The sequence below is a fragment of the Malus sylvestris genome, chromosome 9 (assembly GCF_916048215.2).
Source record: "Malus sylvestris chromosome 9, drMalSylv7.2, whole genome shotgun sequence".
In the NCBI taxonomy this organism is placed as follows: Eukaryota; Viridiplantae; Streptophyta; class Magnoliopsida; order Rosales; family Rosaceae; genus Malus; species Malus sylvestris.
Genome location: NC_062268.1, coordinates 18,023,628 through 18,043,530, shown reverse-complemented (window position 1 = coordinate 18,043,530; position 19,903 = coordinate 18,023,628). Strand labels below are relative to the sequence as shown.

Genomic DNA, 19,903 nt, shown 5'->3' with positions numbered 1-19,903 from the left:
GAGATCACTATCCGCAACAAATGCAGGCAAATCGGCACGTTGAATTTCAACGGCCCTCGTAGGTCACCCTATTCATCTAGACATAAAACTACATAAAGGGGAAGAAAAAAAAACAGAAACAGCAGCGGTTCACTCTCTAATAAAAGCAACACTCCAACCAAATAACCATCCAAACCAAATGAAATTGGTAGTGAACCATGATTCATTAAAGCAAAAGGCAATTAGAAAGACAAACACATTGTAAATACAACAGTAAAAACACAATCATAATGTGATTAGATTAGAACAAATAACAGAGAAACTTAATTTACGGCTGTCTCTCTGGACAGCGTTGTTTCCCGTTGCAACGGTAAAAAGTATGGATAAAGCATGCAATGATTGCTAAAAAAATAGTGATAAAGAGCAGCAGGATAAATATCAAATAAGAAAGGAACCACGATCCAAGAAGAATTCATGGATGATTGCATGTGCAAGGCCACAAAAAAGCAAGCAGAAACGAAGAAGGTGATGGTTCTTTAAAGTTGCAGAAATCTAACCAATATAGAGACGGGATTGCAGCTGCACATAAATCCAATCGAGCAGTAATACATCACCGCAAGGATTAAAACAGTAGTTATAGAAGCTACAGAAAGAAAGAGAAAATATAAACACATATACAATTGGAACGATGTATGTTTCAATACTTTAAAGAAATGACATGCATCAAACGCTTTTAGGTTAGAAAAAAAATGCATTGTCTTAAATAGAGATGATCAGGATTTAAAACGTTTAAATTTCGTTGTCGGTTGACTAATTAGATGTAAAAGTGAAAGTACATGAACAATTTAACACGGACAAACACGAATAATACAAAATCACAATTGATCTAACAATAAAAAAGCATATAATGCAAAACAATAAGAACAGGCAAAACATTTTTGGTTGATCTTACAATAGGCTAACAGGATAAACTAAATCACCAGATACTACAACACTGAGAAAGTTTGAAGATTAAAGTTTGTGTTCACCATGTCTGTTTTCGTAGATGTTGGAAAACATTTTCATTAAATCTATTTACGGAAACATAGAAATCCATGATGCGATTCCATCACTTGGGATAGCACATGTTCACCAAGAATCCAACATCAAACTAACACTTTTACATCACAAAATATCCATCACATTGGAGACACTTATCAACAGGGTGACATGAACAATCATCATTAAGATTTCCTAAGTTAATTTTTTGTATTCGTCAACTACATTTCACTTGATAAAACAATTTTAGCAATACTTAAGACAGCATAATGGACTTTTGTTCTAGTTTACAAAATATTGACCTGTGTTATAAGCAATGTAATAAAATATATATAAAATGGTGTGATCTAGTTTCATTGTTTTTCACAAAGCTCTCAGTTTAGACTCTTATGAAACGTTGAGTTTGATACAAATTATTAATGATAGAAATACTCCAACATTTTTTGAGTTTAAGTACGACCACTTAACAATGCCAACTCATCCATAAGTTGAATAATTCTAATTAGTTTGATGATGCAATTTTTATATACTTATATGAAGAAAAATGAATGGAGTACGTAAAACCAAATTCTTAGTAAAAGAATTAGGTAATCTAATCAACAACCACTGATCAAATTGTAAAAGTGAGATATGAGTTTTTCTCACTTCAATAGAAGCACCAAAGTCAAAGGTTTTTATATGCATTATGAGAAAAAATCATTAGGGCACCAAAAATCATAGCTTAAAGTTAAGCCAAAAAAAGTAAGAGGCACACAATTGAAAATACTCGTTGATGAGAACAGCCCGCTCACTTAGAAAACCAAAACATCAAGACAACAACCACCTTAAAAGTGTATAACCACCAAAAAAGTATTGGCTAAAGGATCCTATTAACAACAATAGAAATGGCATACAAATTTAAGGAGAGAAACATAATTCTGGCACAATAAGGTTATTGCCAGCTACAAACATTAATCAGAAAGATAGAACTGCAGCAAAAGGGTGAAAAAAGAGTACTAACAATACTTTATCCTTAAAATGATAAAAGGGTCAGCAAAAAACATTCATTAGTGAGATAGAAGTGTACCAAAAAAGTGCAAAAAAAAGTATTAACAACACTTCCTTAAAACGGTTAAAGGCTTAATTGTTTACATTATCACCCTTATGACCGAACAAAAAAAGTTTACATTGTGTCAATCTTATCTAAAACACCGGTCCTGTCTTTAGACATTTAAAACCCAAACGGCCGTTGCAGCAAAGGCAAGTAAGAGCAACAGAATTCCAACTTTTTTCTAGCGAGCAAAGCTATAAATCCCACTGAAAAACCCCAAAAAACTTTGCAAAGGTTTTTTATCCAACAAAACCTTTTCTTTTGTCGGATTACTACGATTTGCAGGTGGATACATGGTATGGACCACCAATTTGTTTTTGTTTGCACCCCTACCATAAACACGCAAACCCATTCTTGTTTTTGTATTTTTGCTGCTCTCGTTGTACTTGGTCCCGGGGAAGTGTCATAATATCTCACTAATGTCCCTCGATTTCGTTCATCATGTCGAGCCTTAACCAGTTTCCTTAAATTTTTTACTAACACTCCTAGAATTTGTTGCTCTCTTCGATCAATCTCGCACACCATTTTATTTAGCCTTGATCAAAAATTAAATACGGCGTTAATATTTATGTTTTTTTTTAAATATCTTTTAGCTTGTAGGTTGAAAAATAACACCGTCAAAAATCTTTAAAACTCAGATTAATAATGTAAATGCAGAAGATTTGCAAAAGTTAGATAACAGCTAAAGAAAACACAAACAAAATGCATTTTGACAGTGTTTTGGATCAAATTTTGAAGGGATGGCTAATAAAGAAAATGCATGATTTAATTATTTATGATCAAATGATACTTGTAGTTTGAATGTAAATATCCATGATTTTTCCTTAATATCTTAGTTGCATTCCTGCATTGTTAAAAGGTTGCTCATTTTGTTAAATATGGAAGGTAAAAATGTCCAGTTCGTTTAGAGAGTGCAGTTATCAACCAAACATGTTAAAGCATTTTGGGGAGGATGAGACAGTTCACTATTAGAAAACCAAACGAAAACACCAACCAACCAATAACAGAATAACAGAGATTAAATGCCCAACAACATCTGATAAAGAATTAAGAACATTGGGTTAAACCAGAATCACAAAGATAGCAAGGAACTTTGAAACAATAACAGAATTGCACAAACATAATTAAAACAAAAAAAATGAAGTCAAACCATCTGACCTCTGGACAATGAGACAATGACCAAGACAACCAAGAATGAAAAACAAAGCAGAAAGCAAATGAATAAGATAATGCGATGAAACCAAACACAATCAATCAAAAAATCATAAAGTGGTGGTGCCTCAAGCGGAAAGAAAGGGAAAAGAATGCATTTAAGTTCAGGTGACTTACCAAAGTGTTGATTCAAATGCACGAAGCAGCAAGAGCAAATTATAATGATGTGATGAGACTCTAATCTAAACTGCAAAAAATGAGTGAGATTCAGTAAGAATTAAAACCGTTAACAAATGGATTCAATAAACTAACTAAGACTATAACACACCAATTGTATAGTTAAGACAGCTTTCACATTTATTAAACCATGAGGGTCAAGTCTGATTGAAATACATTTGAAGATTATGTTTGTATAAGGGATCCCTGAACCAAACGTTATATGGATAAGCGTCCAACTTGACTAAAGGATGTTTATTCTAATTTTGGCACTTGATTCCATTGGAACGACATATATGGAAATTAAAACGAAAGTCAGATACCCATAACTCAAGGAAATAATAGAGTAATTATCAAGATTGCAGGAGCCCATTAGAAGATACTCCAACCAATTTATTTTTCTTTACAATCAATCAATCAAAAAATCATAAAGTCGTGGTGCCTTAAACATAAAGAATGGGAAAAGAATGCATTTAAGTTCAGGTGACATACCAAAGTGTTGATTCAAATGCACGCAGCAGCAAGAGCAGATTATAATGATGTGATGAGAGTCTAATCTAAACTGCAAAAAATGAGTGAGATTCACAGTAAGAATTCAAACCGTTAACAAACGGATTCAATAAACTAAGTAAGACTACCAATTGTATAGTTAAGACAGTTTTCACACTTATTAAACCATGAGGGTGAAGTCTGATTGAAATACATTTGAAGATTATGTTTGTATAAGGGATCCCTGAACCAAACATTATATGGATAAGTGTCCAACTTGACTAAAGAATGTTTATTCTAATTTTGGCACTTGATTCCATTGGAACAACATTTATGAAAATTTAAAAGAAAGTCAAATAGCCATAACTAAAGGAAATAACAGAGTAATTATAAAGATTGCAGGAGCCCATTAGAAGATACTCCAACCAGTTTATTTTTCTTTGCAATCAATGAATTGGACGTGCGCAGGCAAGCAATTGGACGTGCATTCAGATCAAGTAAAAATAAACAACCCCACGTAGAATCACAGGCTACAAACAAAACCCCCAACACAATCGCAAATGGAAGGAAATGGTAAATGATAGAAGAAGAGATGGGACAGAGAGGGAGAGATACAATCCATCAACCCCAGCCTCTCTCTGCAGCCAACACATTTGTTCCCTCAACCCTACCCTCAAACCGTGCACCCAAAACAAATTCAATCAGAAAACAGAAAGTTAAGAACAGCCTTAACTAACTGAGTATACCAAATAATCAAATTAAACAGAAATTCTTAAAATTTTGGCATCCCAATAATCAAATAAGGAAAAACAACAATGTGTGTACTGTGTCTGTGAGTGCATGGGATGCATAAGCGTGTAAGAGTATATTGTATTGCTGACAAAAAACAACAAAAGCTTCCAAGTGATAAAAAAAGGCATAAGTGTGCGAGTATATATTGTATATGTTGTGTGTATAAGTACATGACAGTGTTTGTGTGACATTGCATGTGCGCGTACCGTGGATGTATATAAAATGTACTTGGAAAATACTGCAGAAGCTGTAATTCATAAAATTCATAAGATGCTAAATGAAAAAAAACCTAGTATTTAATATATGGAACTCAAAAGTATAAAGAACAAAGACAAAAGGTTGAAATTTGCTCAAACCCAATAATAATAGACAAAATTAAAGTTAATTATTTACAAATTCTAAATTCTAAACCTACAAAACCCAAATTAAAGACAAAATTCAGAATTCATAACAAAAGAAAACCCAAATTAAACACAAAATTAAGGTGCCTTTAGAGGCATAAGCTTAAGAACGCAAGAAATTGGAACCTCCCAAAAGCGCATACAGAGAGAGAAGAAAATACAATTGGGGGTATATTTTGGAACTCACCATAGGAGTTTTGAAGGAGGCACAGAAGGAAGATCTGCGAGGCAGATTTGATCATGATGGAACAGGGTTGTACAATTACTGTGAAAATCAAAACTTAATTAACAAAAAATATATGATAGAACTTGAGCATTTCCTAGTGAGAAAACCACCAAAAGAAAAAGAAGATATTAACTTCCATAAACACATTCCTCTTATGAACTCGAAAAACGATATTCAATTGTAAGTATAGTCTTGTATGATAGTTTCCTAAGGTCTCTTAATCTCAAAACATCTCTGCTGTAAATAATGGTCAAGCCTGTAGGCCAAAATTAGTAGTAGGATTCTAGGCATGAATCCATCAACTATCGAATGCAACCCGATCTACATAAACCGATAAAGAAAAAATATTGCCCTGAAATAAAAGAACTGAACATTTGAATTGTTCATGACAGAACCAATTTTGATTTGAAATATGATGGCTAAGAACAAATCACAATTTTTTTCAATGGTGACCATGAATTTTCAGAAGTTACAGAAGATTTTTTATCAATTGAAAAGACAATGATCATATAAACATCAAAATCGAACAAAAAGACAAAGCAACATACCAGTTCTCTATCTTCTATGCTGTTTTCAGGTGGATCTTCCTAACTCATCCCAAAAGACTGTGCATATAGTTCATCTGCAAGCATCATCCCACAACCAGAGTTCATGAAATTTCTAAAGAAAATAAATCCGTTTGCAATTTAGAGAAATTGGAGGACCAAATCATATTAAATTTGAGTTAAATGAGCAAAGGTACACCAATCAAATGAGATACTAAACACATTTTGAATCTATGTAATAGAAGAAGAATTAAATGAGGACCAAATCCTTTTCCTCTCCCTTCTCTCTCTCTGTTTCAATTGCTTTCAAATGACAAACAAATACAACCACCATACATGAAATCGCATTTTCAGTTCCCCCAAGAACTAAAGCTGAAAAACAAAGTAGACTTCCAAAATCAAAATAATTTATTTTACCATGCTCAACGAACCACCCCTGGATGGAGGAAGAGTACTTCCAGAGAAGATGCCACATCTACCTATGAGACAGATAAGGCAAGTCAAGACGATACCACACTCCGGTACTTAGAAGTTTCGTGGTTACGAGATCATTCTCCCACAATATTTCCTAATGTCATTGTACTAAATCATTCACTTGTACTCACTAAAGGAGAGCTTGAACCTATGTACTTCTGTAAACCCTTCACAATTAATGAGAACTCCTCTATTCCGTGGACGTAGCCAATCTGGGTGAACCACGTACATCTTGTGTTTGCTTTCCTATCTCTATCCATTTATATACTTATCCACACTAATGACCAGCGCAATCTAGCGAAGATCACAAAAAGTGACCGTTTTCGCTACCTAGGATCTATCTTGCAAGAGAACGGAGAATTAGATGGAGATCTCAACCATAGAATACAAGCTGGATGGATGAAGTGTAAGAGTGCATCCGGCGTGTTGTGTGACCGTCGTAGGCCACTGAAGCTCAAGGGAAAATTTTATAGGACGGCAATAAGGCCAGCGATGTTGTATGGCACAGAATGTTGGGCGGTGAAGCATCAACACGTACACAAAATGGGTGTAGCGGAGATGAGGATGCTTCGTGGGATGTATGAGCACACGAGAAAGGATAAGATTGGGAATGAGGATATCCGAGGTAAAATAGGAGTAGCCAAAATTGAAGGAAATATGAGAGAAAATCGGTTCCGGTGGTTTGGACATGTGCAAAGAAGGCCTACTGACGCTCCGGTTCGAAAATGTGACTACGGGACAGAGGTTCAGGGCCGAAGGGGTAGAGGAAGACCTAGGAAAACTTTGGAAGAGACCCTAAGAAAAGACTTGAGTACTTGGATCTAACGGAGGACATGACACAAAACCGAGCGCAATGGCGTTCTAGGATTCATATAGCCGACCCCACTTAGTGGGAAAAGGCTTTGTTGTTGTTGTTGTTGTACCATGCTCAACGTGCTGGAAACCCAAAAGAAAAAAACAACCAGAAATGAAAGCAAAGGGAATAACTTCAATCACAAATGGACTTAAAGCACTCAATTCAGTGAATTCATTAATCTTCTATCCTTTTTTCCCTCAATTTTCTTGGAAACTAAGCAGAAAATTAGAATTGAGTTAAACGTTGAAGAAAAGTGCCAATTCCCTATCACTCAATTTCTAATATCAAACAAACAAAATTAATCCAAACTCAAAACAACATTAAACATAAATATTCAAACTTTACTACCTTTTAGCTCTCTAATTTACTCTCAATATACATGAACAAAGTTGAGGATTGACTTTATGATAGCCATCCAACCGAAATCACACAAAATCAACAAATCATTGACAAAAACACTCATGGAGTTGTAATTAAATATGTAATTGTTGGATCATTTGCTTCTGTATGTAGAATGAATTCCTTTTATTTTCTTTTGAGATATATATAAAGTTTCAACATATCCAATTCCAATTAGCACATATCCGAATTCCAATTCAATAAACCACACATCCAAATCAATTCAAACTAAATACCTAATATTCAATCACATATCCAATTCAAACTACATGGCTAACATTCAACAACATGTCCAATCTTTAAGCACATTTGGCATAAAAAAGTTGCATCTTTTTCACTGTATTTTTTCAGACTTTAATCACATGAATTTAAGCAACAAAAGAAGGAACCAAATGGAACAGAAAAGTACCTTAAGACATTCAAGGGTCGGAAAAGTGGTTGATTTGGACGGTCGGAATCTGAGCTGAGCTGAGCTGAAATGGAGGTTGGGTGGTCAGTTGTGGAGGTGTCTGGGTGTGCGTGTGCGTGTTGAGTAGAACTACTTTTGTGCTTTATGGCTGGTGGATACAAAACAGAGAAATAAAGGGAGGAAACATTGTATTCCCAGGTCAAGCAAGGGAGAAAACACTTTGCAGCAACTTTATAAGCATGCTTGTTCAAAGACATAAGCTATAATCAAAACCAAACAGAAAAATTCAATCTATTTCTAACAACAGCAACCACAATTTCCTACCAAAAATAACATATCTCAACAGATTTGTTAGGAAACGATTCACAATTATGCGCAATTCATTCAAAAGTAGGAAAAAATGGGGCACTTAAGCCACTAATTGTAACAGCAGAAAGAAAATTGAGCTACTAATTTGAAATGACATGTTCAATTCAATGAATAAACAGAAAAACAATAGGATTTTTAGCTGCCTCGTATAATCTTTTATGCAAACCTTAAAATGTTATGATCAATTCAGTCAAAAGTTGGAAAAAATGGGGTTTTTGCAATGAAATTGTCATGTTTTGATTCAATAGTTTAGACCACATGGACAAAATTGAAATTGCATGCTTCATTCATTCAAAAGTAGGAAAAAAGTCGGATTTTTAGTTGGTTTACATAAATATTTTATAGGAGGTGTTAAAATGACATGCTTAATTCATTTAAAAGTAGGGAAATGGGATTTTTTCAGTGAAATTGTCATGTTTTGGTTAAATGTTTTAGGCAAAATGGACAAAGAAGAAAGAAAACACACCATTCGGTTAAAAAAAAAATTCCTTTTGATTTTGGCGAAAACAAACGGTTCTGTCTAAACAAAGTGTTAATGATCTTCTTCCCCTGGTTTGGTACTTTGCAAAATAGCACAATGGTGCACACTGCTCAAGCGTGATTTCCGAATGGGTAATGCACAGCAGACTAAAATTACAAAGAAATTTTAACCTAACATCAAATTTACCCAAACTCCAATCATTCCTCTGATTTGTTCCAAAAAATTACAAACACACTCTAATCTAACACTTATCAACGGGGTTCCCAGATGTACAAAAAAATGATGACAAAAACTCACCCAAAAATCAAGCTACCAATCTCTCAAGTACGTACTTGATAAAAGCGAAGCATATACATATGTAAAATATGAATGAAATATGCAACAATTGTATAAAAACATGCATAAATGATAAACCAATCTTACAAACATGTTAAATAAACAGAAGGTATATAATAATAAAGAAGAAGAAGGAGAACAAAGTACTAACAATAGCAAGGAAATTGTTTTTGGCGGAAGGAGATTTACCCAAAAAATAAGAAGACCACCAGAGACATTGCCAAATTTGCGACTGATCAACGAAGGAACCAAAATGAAAAATATCCTCTCAGCGAGGAAAACCTAGCACAGGATCAGAACCAACCCAAAAAAACAATGGTTACAATTTCATCCAAATCAAGCAAAAATCAAAAGAAAAACCAAACACAGCACATACCACCGTCGATCGCAACCCCAGAAATTGTGTGAAGCAATTTTACCACCCAAAACCCTAGGTTTATACAAATGGAAAACCTATTTCGGCAGAGAAGCTATAATACTGAAAGACCAACACAACAGGAAGAAAAAGAGAAATGAAGAGGAAGTAGTATTATCAGACAGTGAAGAAAGCAGCACAAAATATCTGTTTTGATGTCCCAATTTAATAATTTAAAATCAAATCTTGCACTCCCAACTAAAAGTTGAAGAACCGAACCAGAATTAAACAGAAAAGAAAGCAGGAAAAAACAACAGGTTTCTAAGCAAGTTCAAACCAGAAACAGTGAAATAAGGGAAAATTCGGTTCAAAAGGGACACTTAGCTTTGAAAGGAATGCAACCTGCCAGCTGGGAGAAATCCTCATCAATGCTTGCAGAGATAGCTTCCAGCTGGAACCAAATCTCTGAAACCAACCATAGCTTTAGGCGTCCCTTCCTGCCTCACCGTTTCTCTAAAGCAGAGCTCACCGAGAAAAAACAAAACCCAAATTCCGGGCAGCCCTACCTATTGTTTTGCTTATCCTACCCCTCCCTCTCTCCTCCAATTTTTCCTTCTAGAAGTCCTCATCTCTCTTCTCTCAGGCATCGCACGACCCACCTCTCGTCTCTCTGCCATCGGACGACTCCTGTCTCTCTTCTCTCTCGCATCGCACCACACCTCCCCTTTCTTCTCACTGGCTTCATTGCAGGCTAGGCCTGCCCGTGTCAGCCATCATCCGAAAAACCCGACTACAAACAAAACCCACCAACCCAATCACAGCCCAAACCTGCAAAAAGCCCATACAACTAAACCTAAAAGAAAAACAAAGCCCAGGCAAAATCCTTAGAGCAATGGCATTGTTGTAATTAAATTGATACTATTCATTTCTACAGTGCCATTTCCCATGCTTTCCTTAGACTAAAATAATGAGAAGATGTAAACAGCTGGGCATCCTTAGCATTTCCCAACTTCTTTATTAATTTGAGAGTGATCCTCTGAATAATTTTGGCTTTTAGATTTGTTTGAAATTTTTTTTTATTTAACTTGCAGGTTTAGTATCATTTTACGGCTTTCTACAACTCTTTGTTCTTTCTCTCTTCCTTTATGTATTTTTAGTCAAATTGAACTGCTCTTTTTAACTTTAGATTTTACTAAAGTGTTTAGAACTTAATTAAGCGGAAATTTACTCAGGTTGATCTCTATTTGGTTGACAAAATAAGCATATAATACCTCCACAGTTGAGGGGCCGGATAATTTGCAGGCCAACATTAAGATTGCTCAGAGCATTAGAGGATAATGGTAATGGATATGAATTGTCGTTTTATGACAAACACTGCATATTGATGTTGGTAGGTTTAGTTTTTGCTCCACCAAATTGTATGATAAGATAATTCGAAGTTATGAACTTTTTTATTAGGCTTTGTAACGCCCCTGTATTGTGTATGCCCGAAATTATTTCCGTATTTTTCCTATGTTACTGATACATGGTTATTGGTTTATATTGCACTTCAATAATCTAATACCCGTAATACTAGAAATTAGACTGACCATGAAGATGTAGTTGACCCACGTTAATCTACTTTCTGCGTGGAGTTTCAGGCTTCCAAACTACTGCAGATATTTCTTCTTCAATGTTTTAGAGCCAGAGGGGTTGTAATGATTGATTTCAGTATACAACCGGTACCTATTTTTCAACATATTCTCTATAACCTATTCTATTGTTTTCTCTAATACACGTGTTATTGCCCCGATTTTTTAAGGCAATGTCTTCGGTCATTGGGTCAAGGTGGAGCATCCTGTTAAGTTTCTAAAGGGATACAATGATTTGGTGTTGTTTATCTCAAACAGCGGGCTTGCAGGTAAAATGTTAAGCTTTATGTCCAAAGCGATCCTTCTCTGCATGCTGACTGTGTGTTGATTTGAAGGGGTGGTTTTGTGAATAAGTGTTTCTTCTTTTTGGCCTTTCTCTATAATCATATATCTTTCTCTATTCTCAGGTATCAGATCATTCGAAACAAAAACATTTTAACTTTAATTTTGCAGGTTAATGTTGGGTTTGAGTCCAACACGATATACACTTGAACAGAGTAGAGTAGAAGACAATATGCAAACATGATTTAGGACACAGTTTACCTATTTGTAAACACTGTGAAATATTATTAGTTATGAACATCCAATTTGAATCCCCCACATGCCAAATTAGGTACCATTAAATTAGTTTTATGTCTTTTTTTTTATTTGAAAGCTGCTTCTTATTTCTCTGTTTTTATTAAGATTCTGGGATGTGCTTTGGATTTGCTACATATGGTCATATTTTTTGTCATTGGCTTTTTGTTCTGCTTAGTTTTTTTTAATTGAGTGTTTTATCTGGTATTTCATTTTGTTTAGTTTATTTGTTTCCTTTTTATGTTTAAATGTTTTTTTTTTCTTTCTAAATTTGGGCTTCTGGGAAATTCTTGCTCACTGTTTGGATTCTGAGAAAATTTAGGGGATGTCCAGTAATATTCACATCCTGAAAACTCAGTGAAAATACATACCAATTTATGTGCAGCTGAAAATTTTGTTATCTGATTCGTGTTCTACATACCAATTCATGTTCTAATTAACATGATTTATTTGTTTTTTTAAATTTTAATTATTTCGTATTTATTTTGTGATTGCAGATGTTTAAATGATGGAGAGGTTCGCAAAGCTGTTACTCGGAGGAGACATGTCTGGATGAGGGAAAGGTGTCTGCACTGCCCTTGCTATCTCAAATGCCATCACCAATCTCTCTGGTTAGTCACATTCCTCTTGGAATATGCATATTCTTATGTGATGTTGGCTGATACCTTGGTGAATCAACTTAATAAAAATGTGAGATGAGCAAATTGAAAAGTCTACTTTCTTCTCATATGCATCCTTTAACATATGTCAGTTTTAATTATTGATGAGCAATTGAACATTTCTTCTCAAAAAAAAAAAAAAATGAGCAATTGAAAATTTAGTTTTTCTTCTCATGGTACACTTACATTGGTAGATCAACATATGTTTGTTTTTAACATATCTTATTAAATGCATTTGAGAATCAATTGAAGAAACTATTCAGTTCTTTTAGCAATTAAGAACAAGGTAAACATAGTTGTAAATATGTGTAAATAAGATAGGAATTTTGATGAATTTATGTTTTTTCTCCATTTTTCAGTGTTTTCAAATATTGAAGCTAAATATGGAGAGGGTTTGAGACTTTTAGACCTATTGGACCTCTCAAGGTTTGCGTGGTAAGGAATTTATGGAGTTATACATATAGTTTATGTTCTATTGAATTTAATTTAATGGTTATACTTTATGCTCCTATGAGTTATTACTGTTATTTTTACTGTGAGTAGGATTTGTTGAATGACAAACTACAAGGAGGTTTTCTTAAATGAATATGATATGCTATGAAACCGAATGAAGCTTACGGTCTTCTATTCTCTTTTGTTAATTTCGTGGTAAGTTTCTATAAAATTGATTAGTTGTGTCTTCGAGGTTCTAATGGCTAGAAATGCTAATGTAATGAACTGTGGAATATTGTAATAGTTTATGGTCAATGTGATCCCATATCTATTTGAATGAAATCATATATACTAAAACTCAGTTTTCCCCGGCACTGTTCATGAGCAGTGAAAGGGCGATACTGCCCTCGGTTTCTTCTTTGCTCCGCGTATTGTTTGCAATTTTCTACAGTGAAAAGTCGGTTATGCCCTTCCCAGCCACGCGTCTTTCATCGTTTGTTTCTCTGCTTCGGCCGCATCTTTTTGCTTTACCCTTCCTCTTCGTTTTTCACTTTCATGAGTCTGTGATTTTCTCCCACTTCGTCAGCCCGTCGTTTGCTCTCAAATCCTTTCTTTTTCTTTCACAAAATTGTCTCAAAAGAGATCCAGCGTTTGATTTTCTTTGGGATTTAGTTTCCAGTCTCTCCCGGTATTGAATCCTTTGTTGTTCGGTGTTTTGTTCTCATCTTGCAATCGTCGGGGAAGAACTTTAAGGTTAGTTTGTTCTCAATGTTTTATCCTCATTTTGCTATCTCTAGGCCATTAAATTTAAGGTCTTTGTTTTTGTTTTCTCTGCTTCTCTCCATCTTGCTCTCGCCTTCATTTCGTCTGAAATCCTGTGTTTTTCGTTTTGCAAAATATTCATCCCAAAGATCGTCGTGTTCTTTTTTTTGGGGAGTTTGTTTGGGTTCTCTGTTTTGAGACAAGTTCTGCATCTCTGTAAATCGTTTCTCCCCAATTGTCATCGGCTTTCCAACCAATTTTTGGTGCGGTCTGGGTGCGATCTTTGTTCATATCATCGTAAAAAAAATTTTATTTAACTCACGTAAGTTCTGCAACCCTTATATGAGAGTTGTTATTTCGAATTTTCATTGATTTGAACGAAACCCTAACAGTTTGATTTTATGCTGAGTTGTGGCAGTTTGTCGAGGCTTTTGTCGGCTAAGAGCGGATTTTGCGTTTGGTTTATTCCGCTGATAAATCTGAGATTTAACAGGAGTTCGAAGGCTACTATTGGTTTGGGTATGTATTTCCTATTTAAAATAAAGCAGGGAACTAATCGATTAATGCATGTTTTAATTCCATTATTCCTAATGTTTTAACAGCTTTGTTTATTGTTGAGTTTTGTTGGTGAATCGACTTTTCTTTTATTGATAGCAGTGGTGTTTCGTATGTGAGGACATATGCTTATTCTCTGTGGTGTTCTAATTTGTTTAGTTAGCAATAGAATAATCGAATGAGATTGATCTCAAGCTATGATTGAAAAACATGTACAATGCTATTTATGTATAATTTTCTGATTAGTGCTAAACATAATCACTGTCTTATTTTTGTATATGCATGATGAAAAAGAGATTCTTTGCAAGCATCACACAAAGGCCATCATTTATTCCGTATGAAAACCACATGTTAATTCAGTTTTAATTGGTTTTTCATTTATTTAAAATAAAACATCTCAAATAATATATCCATATCTGTTCTAGCGTCTATTTGTGTTTTTCAGGTTTTCCGTTAAACTACAATATCGGTATTTGATTTTCGTATTTGATGAACTGTTGACCTCCCATTGGTTCTATTATAGAAACTTGCACCATTTTCACAGGTTTGTATAACAAACATATCTATATAAATTTTTTTATTTGCTCAAATTGTTCTATTTTCAGATTTGTAGGCAATGATCTTTTACCAATTGTCTAGGAGCTTCCATAGGACCTGCTTTGTGCTGTTCCTTCGTGGGGTAACCTCCATTGGGGATGAAAAAACTGCAGACCACAATGTAAGTCTCAAAAGGTTTCAGAAATTTTAAATCTTTTCATCACATGGTTTTCAAACTTTTCGTTATGTTTGAATTTTTATTCGGTTTCATATTCTAAGGAGGTCACTGTGATTTGTCATTTTTGTTATATCAAATCATAAAGAACAGTTGCCTAGATGCAGTATTCATTTATTCTTAATCATAAATTTAATTTACTTTTGTAGGTTCACCTTTTTCCAAAACAAAATTAATCTGAAAATCCAATTGAGGTATAAGTCCCTGCGTTTACTTAACGTTTATAATTCATCCTTCCCCACCCTGTATCCCAAATTACAATTGAAGGCTTCACTGTATGTACCAATAATTCAAGCTTTATTCCCTTCAATCTTTACTAAAAAAATTTCTCAGGGGAATTGGCTGTTACCAATGTAGATAATGACTGTCTTCTTTTGACTTAGTCTAGAATACATGACTAATCCCTTCCCTGATCACTGAGGGGTTTACTTCAATATCTAAAAGTATTAGCCAAGACGTTCCCATTACAGATCTACCCTGTTCACATAGCTTAATTCATCCAAAAAACATTTGGTAATAGAGAAATTGTTAAATTTATCCATATATCATTTTTATTGGTTATTGGCTCCATTTAACAATTCCTCTGTTTCTAAAGTCTTCTTTCATTTAGCTAAAGCATGTGAGACAAGTACATCTTTGGTGGGAACATCTTTGTTTATACCTTTAGTCATCCATTTTAAACCTTTCAGTGATCAACACAGTTATTAGCCATGTATTACGACTAAGCCAATACAAGAAAGTCTTTACCTACAAATTCGTAACAGTTGATTCTTCTGAGATGGAAGAATGGAAATGATGATCGTTTGTCCGAATTATGCAAGTTGAAATAACTAAGCAACTTATACCTCTGTACTATACAGAAACAGCGAACCAAACGTATCTGATCCATTTTTGTATACCGGCTCCTTCTATTAACAATGTTATTATTCAATTTGATTAAACAATGCTTTAGTTATAGATCAAATTATTTTTCCAAAGATGCATCAGTATAAGATTTTCGATTAGAAACCAACATGATTACATTAGTGATAAGACTGAAACTATACAATTACTATTTGCTAAATATTACTTCTGATATATGAGGTTCCTAAAGAAAAATGCTAAAGCATATTGTTAGCCTAGATTTATATTTCTTATTACTTTCGTGCAGTGTTTGATTCTTAACTTACCAGTTCTGAAAACAATTTGACACATACAAATTTATTCCTGCTTACTGTTATTTTGCATAACCAGTTTTTGTGTAAAGCATTGCCTCCAATCATCATTCATTTCAAGGTACACCATTCTAGCACCATCTTTTATTTGCTTTGATAAAATTATTTGTCAGCTGTTTAACTTATTAACAAGAACAATATTATTTTTACCCTTAGTTAAATATTAAATACCTAAACACTTTCATCCGTGATAACTGTCAATTTACACACTTAACAACCATCACAAACTCACATTTGAATCAACATTTTTTTACACCCTACAACACAAATTTAACCTTTGGATTACAAATACATTGTTTCTTACAAAAATGGACCATCTGTTATTTCTATATTTTTATTCATTCCTTTAAATACGATGAATTCACATACATGTTTGTAAAACTTTCTGCAAATTTTATGCATACACTTTTAAAACCCGCGGCAACGCGCGGGCACAATTACTAGTTATATATACTAAAACTCAGTTGAGTTTTAGCACTGTTCAGAAATAGTAAAATTACGGAAATGCCCTCGGTTTCTTCTTTGTTTTGCTTACTGTTTCCACTTTTCTATAGTGGAAAGTCGGTCGTGCCCTTCTGCGTCTTTCATCGTTTCTTTCTCTGCTTTGACCGCATTGTTTTTACTTTACCTTTTCTCTTCGTTTTTTCATCTCCGTTGCTCTGCGATTTTCTCCTTCATCGCTCCCTCTTTTGCTGCCTAATCTTTGCTCTTTCTTCGCGAAATAGTCTCAAAAGAGATCCTGACTTTAATTTTATTGGGGATTTGGTTTCCGGTCTTCTCCGGTGTCGGACCCTTTGTTTGATTTTATTGGGTGTTTTGTTTCCGGTCTTCTCCGGTGTCGAACCCTTTGTTGGTCAGCGTTTTGTTCTCATCTTGCCATCGTTGGGATCAAAATTTTAAGGTCAGTTTGTTTTCAACATTTTATCTTTATTTTTTGATCTCTAGGGTAAGAAATTTAAGCTCTTTGTTTCTGTTTTTTATTTTTTTGCGGATCTGGAGGTTGGGACTAATTTTTTGTCAAATTGGAGGCTGATCATGTGCTACCTCTTCAGATTATTGATAAAGAAATTATATTGAGCTTAGGTATGTTTAAAACAACTATGTGCAATTTTCGATTCTTAGTTTGTGTTTATTTGAAAGGAGCCTTGCCAAATTGGTTTTATCTGTTGTATTTACGATGGTTCTAATAAATTGGTTTTCCATGTGAGTAATTTTTTGGTCCAGAATTGTATATGTTTGGAAGAAAGTCTGATATAAGTTGAATTGGTAATGTTTTTTTGCTTTGCTTCTGATTGGTGTGTGTGGTTGCTTCAGATCCTAATTGTTTTTTAAGAAGGGAAACTCGATTTGTTCTGATTGGTGTGTGGTTACTTCAGATTTTAATCGTTTTTTAAGAAGAGAAACTCAGTGTGCTTTCCACTTATTTTTTGGAGTTGTCTTCGTTATTGGTTTGAGTTGGTGATGAGCAAGGAAAAAGCTTTGAAAAGGAAAGTATTCAAAATTAGTTAAGGGTTTTACAAAAATTTAAAAGCTTAAATGCTTAAATACAGCTTTCTTTAGATTAGTATGCAGAAATCAAAAGGCTTTGAAAGGCACAGTGTTTAAAATCATTTGAAGCTTTTACAAAGGTTTGAGAGCTTCAATGATTAATTAGAGCTTAATTATGAATTCAACCATATGTTTAGTTAAATTAAACAATGATGTAATGCTGAATTAAGGTGTGTGATTCAATTACCATTGTGAAAATTAGCACTTTTTATATTGGGGATTAAGAACATTGATGGTGGCAATTTTTCTGAATGGTGAGGTATTTCGTTTGCTTTCGTTGTCAAATAGCGTTCTCACATGGGTGGACAACAATACATATATTGTATATGGTAGATCAATAACAAACACTCTGTTTGGTTCTAATTTTTGGATAATTTGGTAGTATTCCAGAGATAATGCAGACAAGAAACTGTTAACTATTCTTTATTAAATAGATGTATCAAATATGTTTTGCATGGCAAAGATCATATCTGTTTGGTTAATGATACAACTATTCCAGCTTTTCTTAATTGAGTGGAGTGTATTGCAGGTCATTAGGCTCCTCTTGCTTCCAAAGTTTTTGAACTCGACCGAAGTCAGTTTGCTCAATCGCTTTTGCGTGTTAGTGATGTATGATTTTCTTTTTTGCACAATCATGATGAAAAACTGAATTTGACTTATTTGATTTTGGTTTTTTGTTGCTCCTGTTGCTAATTTTGTGTTTTTTTTTTCCAGTTACTAGAACAAAACTGTACCATTTGTGATTTCTATATGTTTATTCATTCCTGTAAATACGATGAAGACACATACATGTTTGTAAAACTTTCTGCAAATTTTATGCATGCACTTTTAAAACCCGCGACAACGTGCGGGCACAATTGCTAGTATTGTTCTATAACAAGTTTAAACTTTGTTTTTCCAATACCTAATCACAAAATAATTCCACCTTGGACAAATTACAAGGTATGCTGCAACCTGTGCTTTGATTAAGTGCATTCAAATTGATACTGCTTAAGAAGGCATTTGAACATGTTGAATTTCACGCCGGAAGCATCGCACGGGCAGCATTGCTAGTATCAATATCATAGTTGGATTGGATACAGACAATGCCGACAGAAAGTGACCTTGCGCCGACCTGACAAACAACAGCATTCGGCAATTCCAAAGGGAGTCCTCCCGCAAAATCCTTAAAACAACTCAATCAAAATGAACGTAGAATGAAAGTCAAAAGTAAAATCAAAATGAAACACTGGATTTAACACTATAGAGTCTGAAAACTGAAAGGATTAAAATAGTTCAACTGCGAACTGATTACCTGAGTATAGGTTGAGTGGTGAAATCTGTGAAGTGTAAGATTGTGAATTTAGGACAATAAATTGTATACCAGTATACCACTCAAATAGAAGGAGATCGAAAGCAAAAAAAAAAAACTAACACAAAACTGACCCAGCAAAATTGTTAATATATTAAAAACTAAATATTTCAACAAATTATATACCTTCAGCAAAGCCCCAAAATAAGAACACCGGCGTTTCCTGAAAGCAAACAAAGAACGAAATCAGACAGCCACACACAACATCCGAGCACACAAACAAAACCCCCAAAATTATAAAAAGAAAATTTAATAAAATAAAAAAACTGAAGCAAAAGAAAGGATCTCAAATCTGAGAGACATGCATACCTTGCATGTTATGAGTTTCATACGCAATGTTAAGGCCGACCTTGATTCTTTCTGGAAAAAAAATGCAAAAAGCGATCTGCAAGAGAATAACAAAGAAATTTCAAAATCAACGGGACTCAACACAACAATCTCAAGCATAAGTCTTCACCGTGTTCAGATCTCATCTTATTGAAGCGCTTCAATGCGCTGTCCGAAAGTGAAATTGTAGGTGCAAGCCCCTCGGTTTTTGGCACCGCTGAAACACAGACAAATCTCAGTACCACTGGATTATGAACCAAATGTAAAAAAAAATGAACCTGTTTTATCGCAGGACTCAACTCAACAATCTCAAACTGCTGCTCTTCAGCTTCACAGACTCAGAGAGACAAATCCCAGACTCAGAGATAGACAAATATTTGGAATTTTTCTGAACACCTCTCTCACAAAAAGACAACAACGTTTAGGGAACACTGTTCATGAACAGTGAAATTAACAGTGTCGTTCCGAT

At 34.4% G+C, this 19,903-nt stretch overlaps 2 protein-coding genes and 2 long non-coding RNA genes across 18 annotated transcripts; 2 read left to right on the top strand and 2 right to left on the bottom strand.

The window, feature by feature from the left end:
• Positions 1-2,057: 2,057 nt before the first annotated feature.
• Positions 2,058-8,218, bottom strand: LOC126582289 (uncharacterized). 3 transcript variants are annotated; one of them, XR_007609418.1, is made up of 6 exons: positions 8,067-8,218; positions 5,932-6,005; positions 5,345-5,422; positions 3,968-4,037; positions 3,437-3,506; positions 2,058-2,642 (listed from the first exon to the last, which is right to left on the bottom strand). It is a non-coding gene; the product is annotated as an uncharacterized LOC126582289 (long non-coding RNA). The 3 variants fall into 3 exon arrangements; XR_007609420.1 differs by lacking the exon at positions 5,932-6,005; XR_007609419.1 differs by lacking the exons at positions 5,345-5,422; positions 5,932-6,005.
• Positions 8,219-13,281: 5,063 nt separating this feature from the next.
• LOC126582286 (uncharacterized) lies at positions 13,282-16,659 on the top strand. Of its 12 annotated transcripts, none has more exons than XR_007609401.1 (6): positions 13,302-13,658; positions 13,817-13,989; positions 14,086-14,186; positions 14,648-14,766; positions 14,862-14,940; positions 15,144-15,301. XR_007609401.1 is itself a non-coding variant. In XM_050246382.1 (4 exons), the coding sequence occupies exons 1-4, from the start codon at positions 14,505-14,507 to the stop codon at positions 16,303-16,305; spliced, it is 318 nt and encodes a 105-aa protein (XP_050102339.1). In that variant the 5' UTR covers positions 14,193-14,504; the 3' UTR covers positions 16,306-16,659. The 12 variants fall into 12 exon arrangements, 2 of the variants coding, with proteins under 2 accessions (XP_050102339.1, XP_050102340.1); XR_007609400.1 differs by having other exon boundaries at positions 13,308-13,658; positions 14,668-14,766; XR_007609406.1 differs by lacking the exon at positions 13,817-13,989 and having other exon boundaries at positions 13,282-13,658.
• A 66-nt stretch (positions 16,660-16,725) lies between these two features.
• LOC126582288 (uncharacterized) lies at positions 16,726-17,419 on the top strand. The gene is made up of 2 exons (XR_007609417.1): positions 16,726-17,117; positions 17,208-17,419. It is a non-coding gene; the product is annotated as an uncharacterized LOC126582288 (long non-coding RNA).
• Positions 17,420-18,492: 1,073 nt separating this feature from the next.
• Positions 18,493-19,820, bottom strand: LOC126582285 (uncharacterized). Of its 2 annotated transcripts, none has more exons than XM_050246380.1 (5): positions 19,735-19,820; positions 19,417-19,651; positions 19,234-19,270; positions 19,051-19,075; positions 18,493-18,921 (listed from the first exon to the last, which is right to left on the bottom strand). In XM_050246380.1, exons 2-5 carry the CDS (start codon positions 19,552-19,554, stop codon positions 18,747-18,749), a joined length of 375 nt encoding a protein of 124 aa, XP_050102337.1. In that variant the 5' UTR covers positions 19,555-19,651; positions 19,735-19,820; the 3' UTR covers positions 18,493-18,746. The 2 variants fall into 2 exon arrangements, with proteins under 2 accessions (XP_050102337.1, XP_050102338.1); XM_050246381.1 differs by having other exon boundaries at positions 19,713-19,772.
• Positions 19,821-19,903: the final 83 nt, after the last annotated feature.

What these genes read in the sequence shown, in the direction of transcription:
- LOC126582285 (XM_050246380.1), bottom strand. Translation starts at nt 19,554, where the DNA reads ATGCTTGAGATTGTTGTGTTGAGTCCCGTTGATTTTGAAATTTCTTTG. An exon ending in TGAAACTCATAACATGCAAG is followed by an intron (nt 19,271 to 19,416) that starts GTATGCATGTCT and finishes GTTTGCTTTCAG; the next exon opens with GAAACGCCGGTGTTCTTATT. An exon ending in ACCACTCAACCTATACTCAG is followed by an intron (nt 18,922 to 19,050) that starts GTAATCAGTTCG and finishes AGTTGTTTTAAG; the next exon opens with GATTTTGCGGGAGGACTCCC.
- LOC126582286 (XM_050246382.1), top strand. Translation starts at nt 14,505, where the DNA reads ATGATGAAAAAGAGATTCTTTGCAAGCATCACACAAAGGCCATCATTT. An exon ending in CAAAGGCCATCATTTATTCC is followed by an intron (nt 14,558 to 14,667) that starts GTATGAAAACCA and finishes TGTGTTTTTCAG; the next exon opens with GTTTTCCGTTAAACTACAAT. An exon ending in AAAAAACTGCAGACCACAAT is followed by an intron (nt 14,941 to 16,218) that starts GTAAGTCTCAAA and finishes ACTGTTATTTTG; the next exon opens with CATAACCAGTTTTTGTGTAA.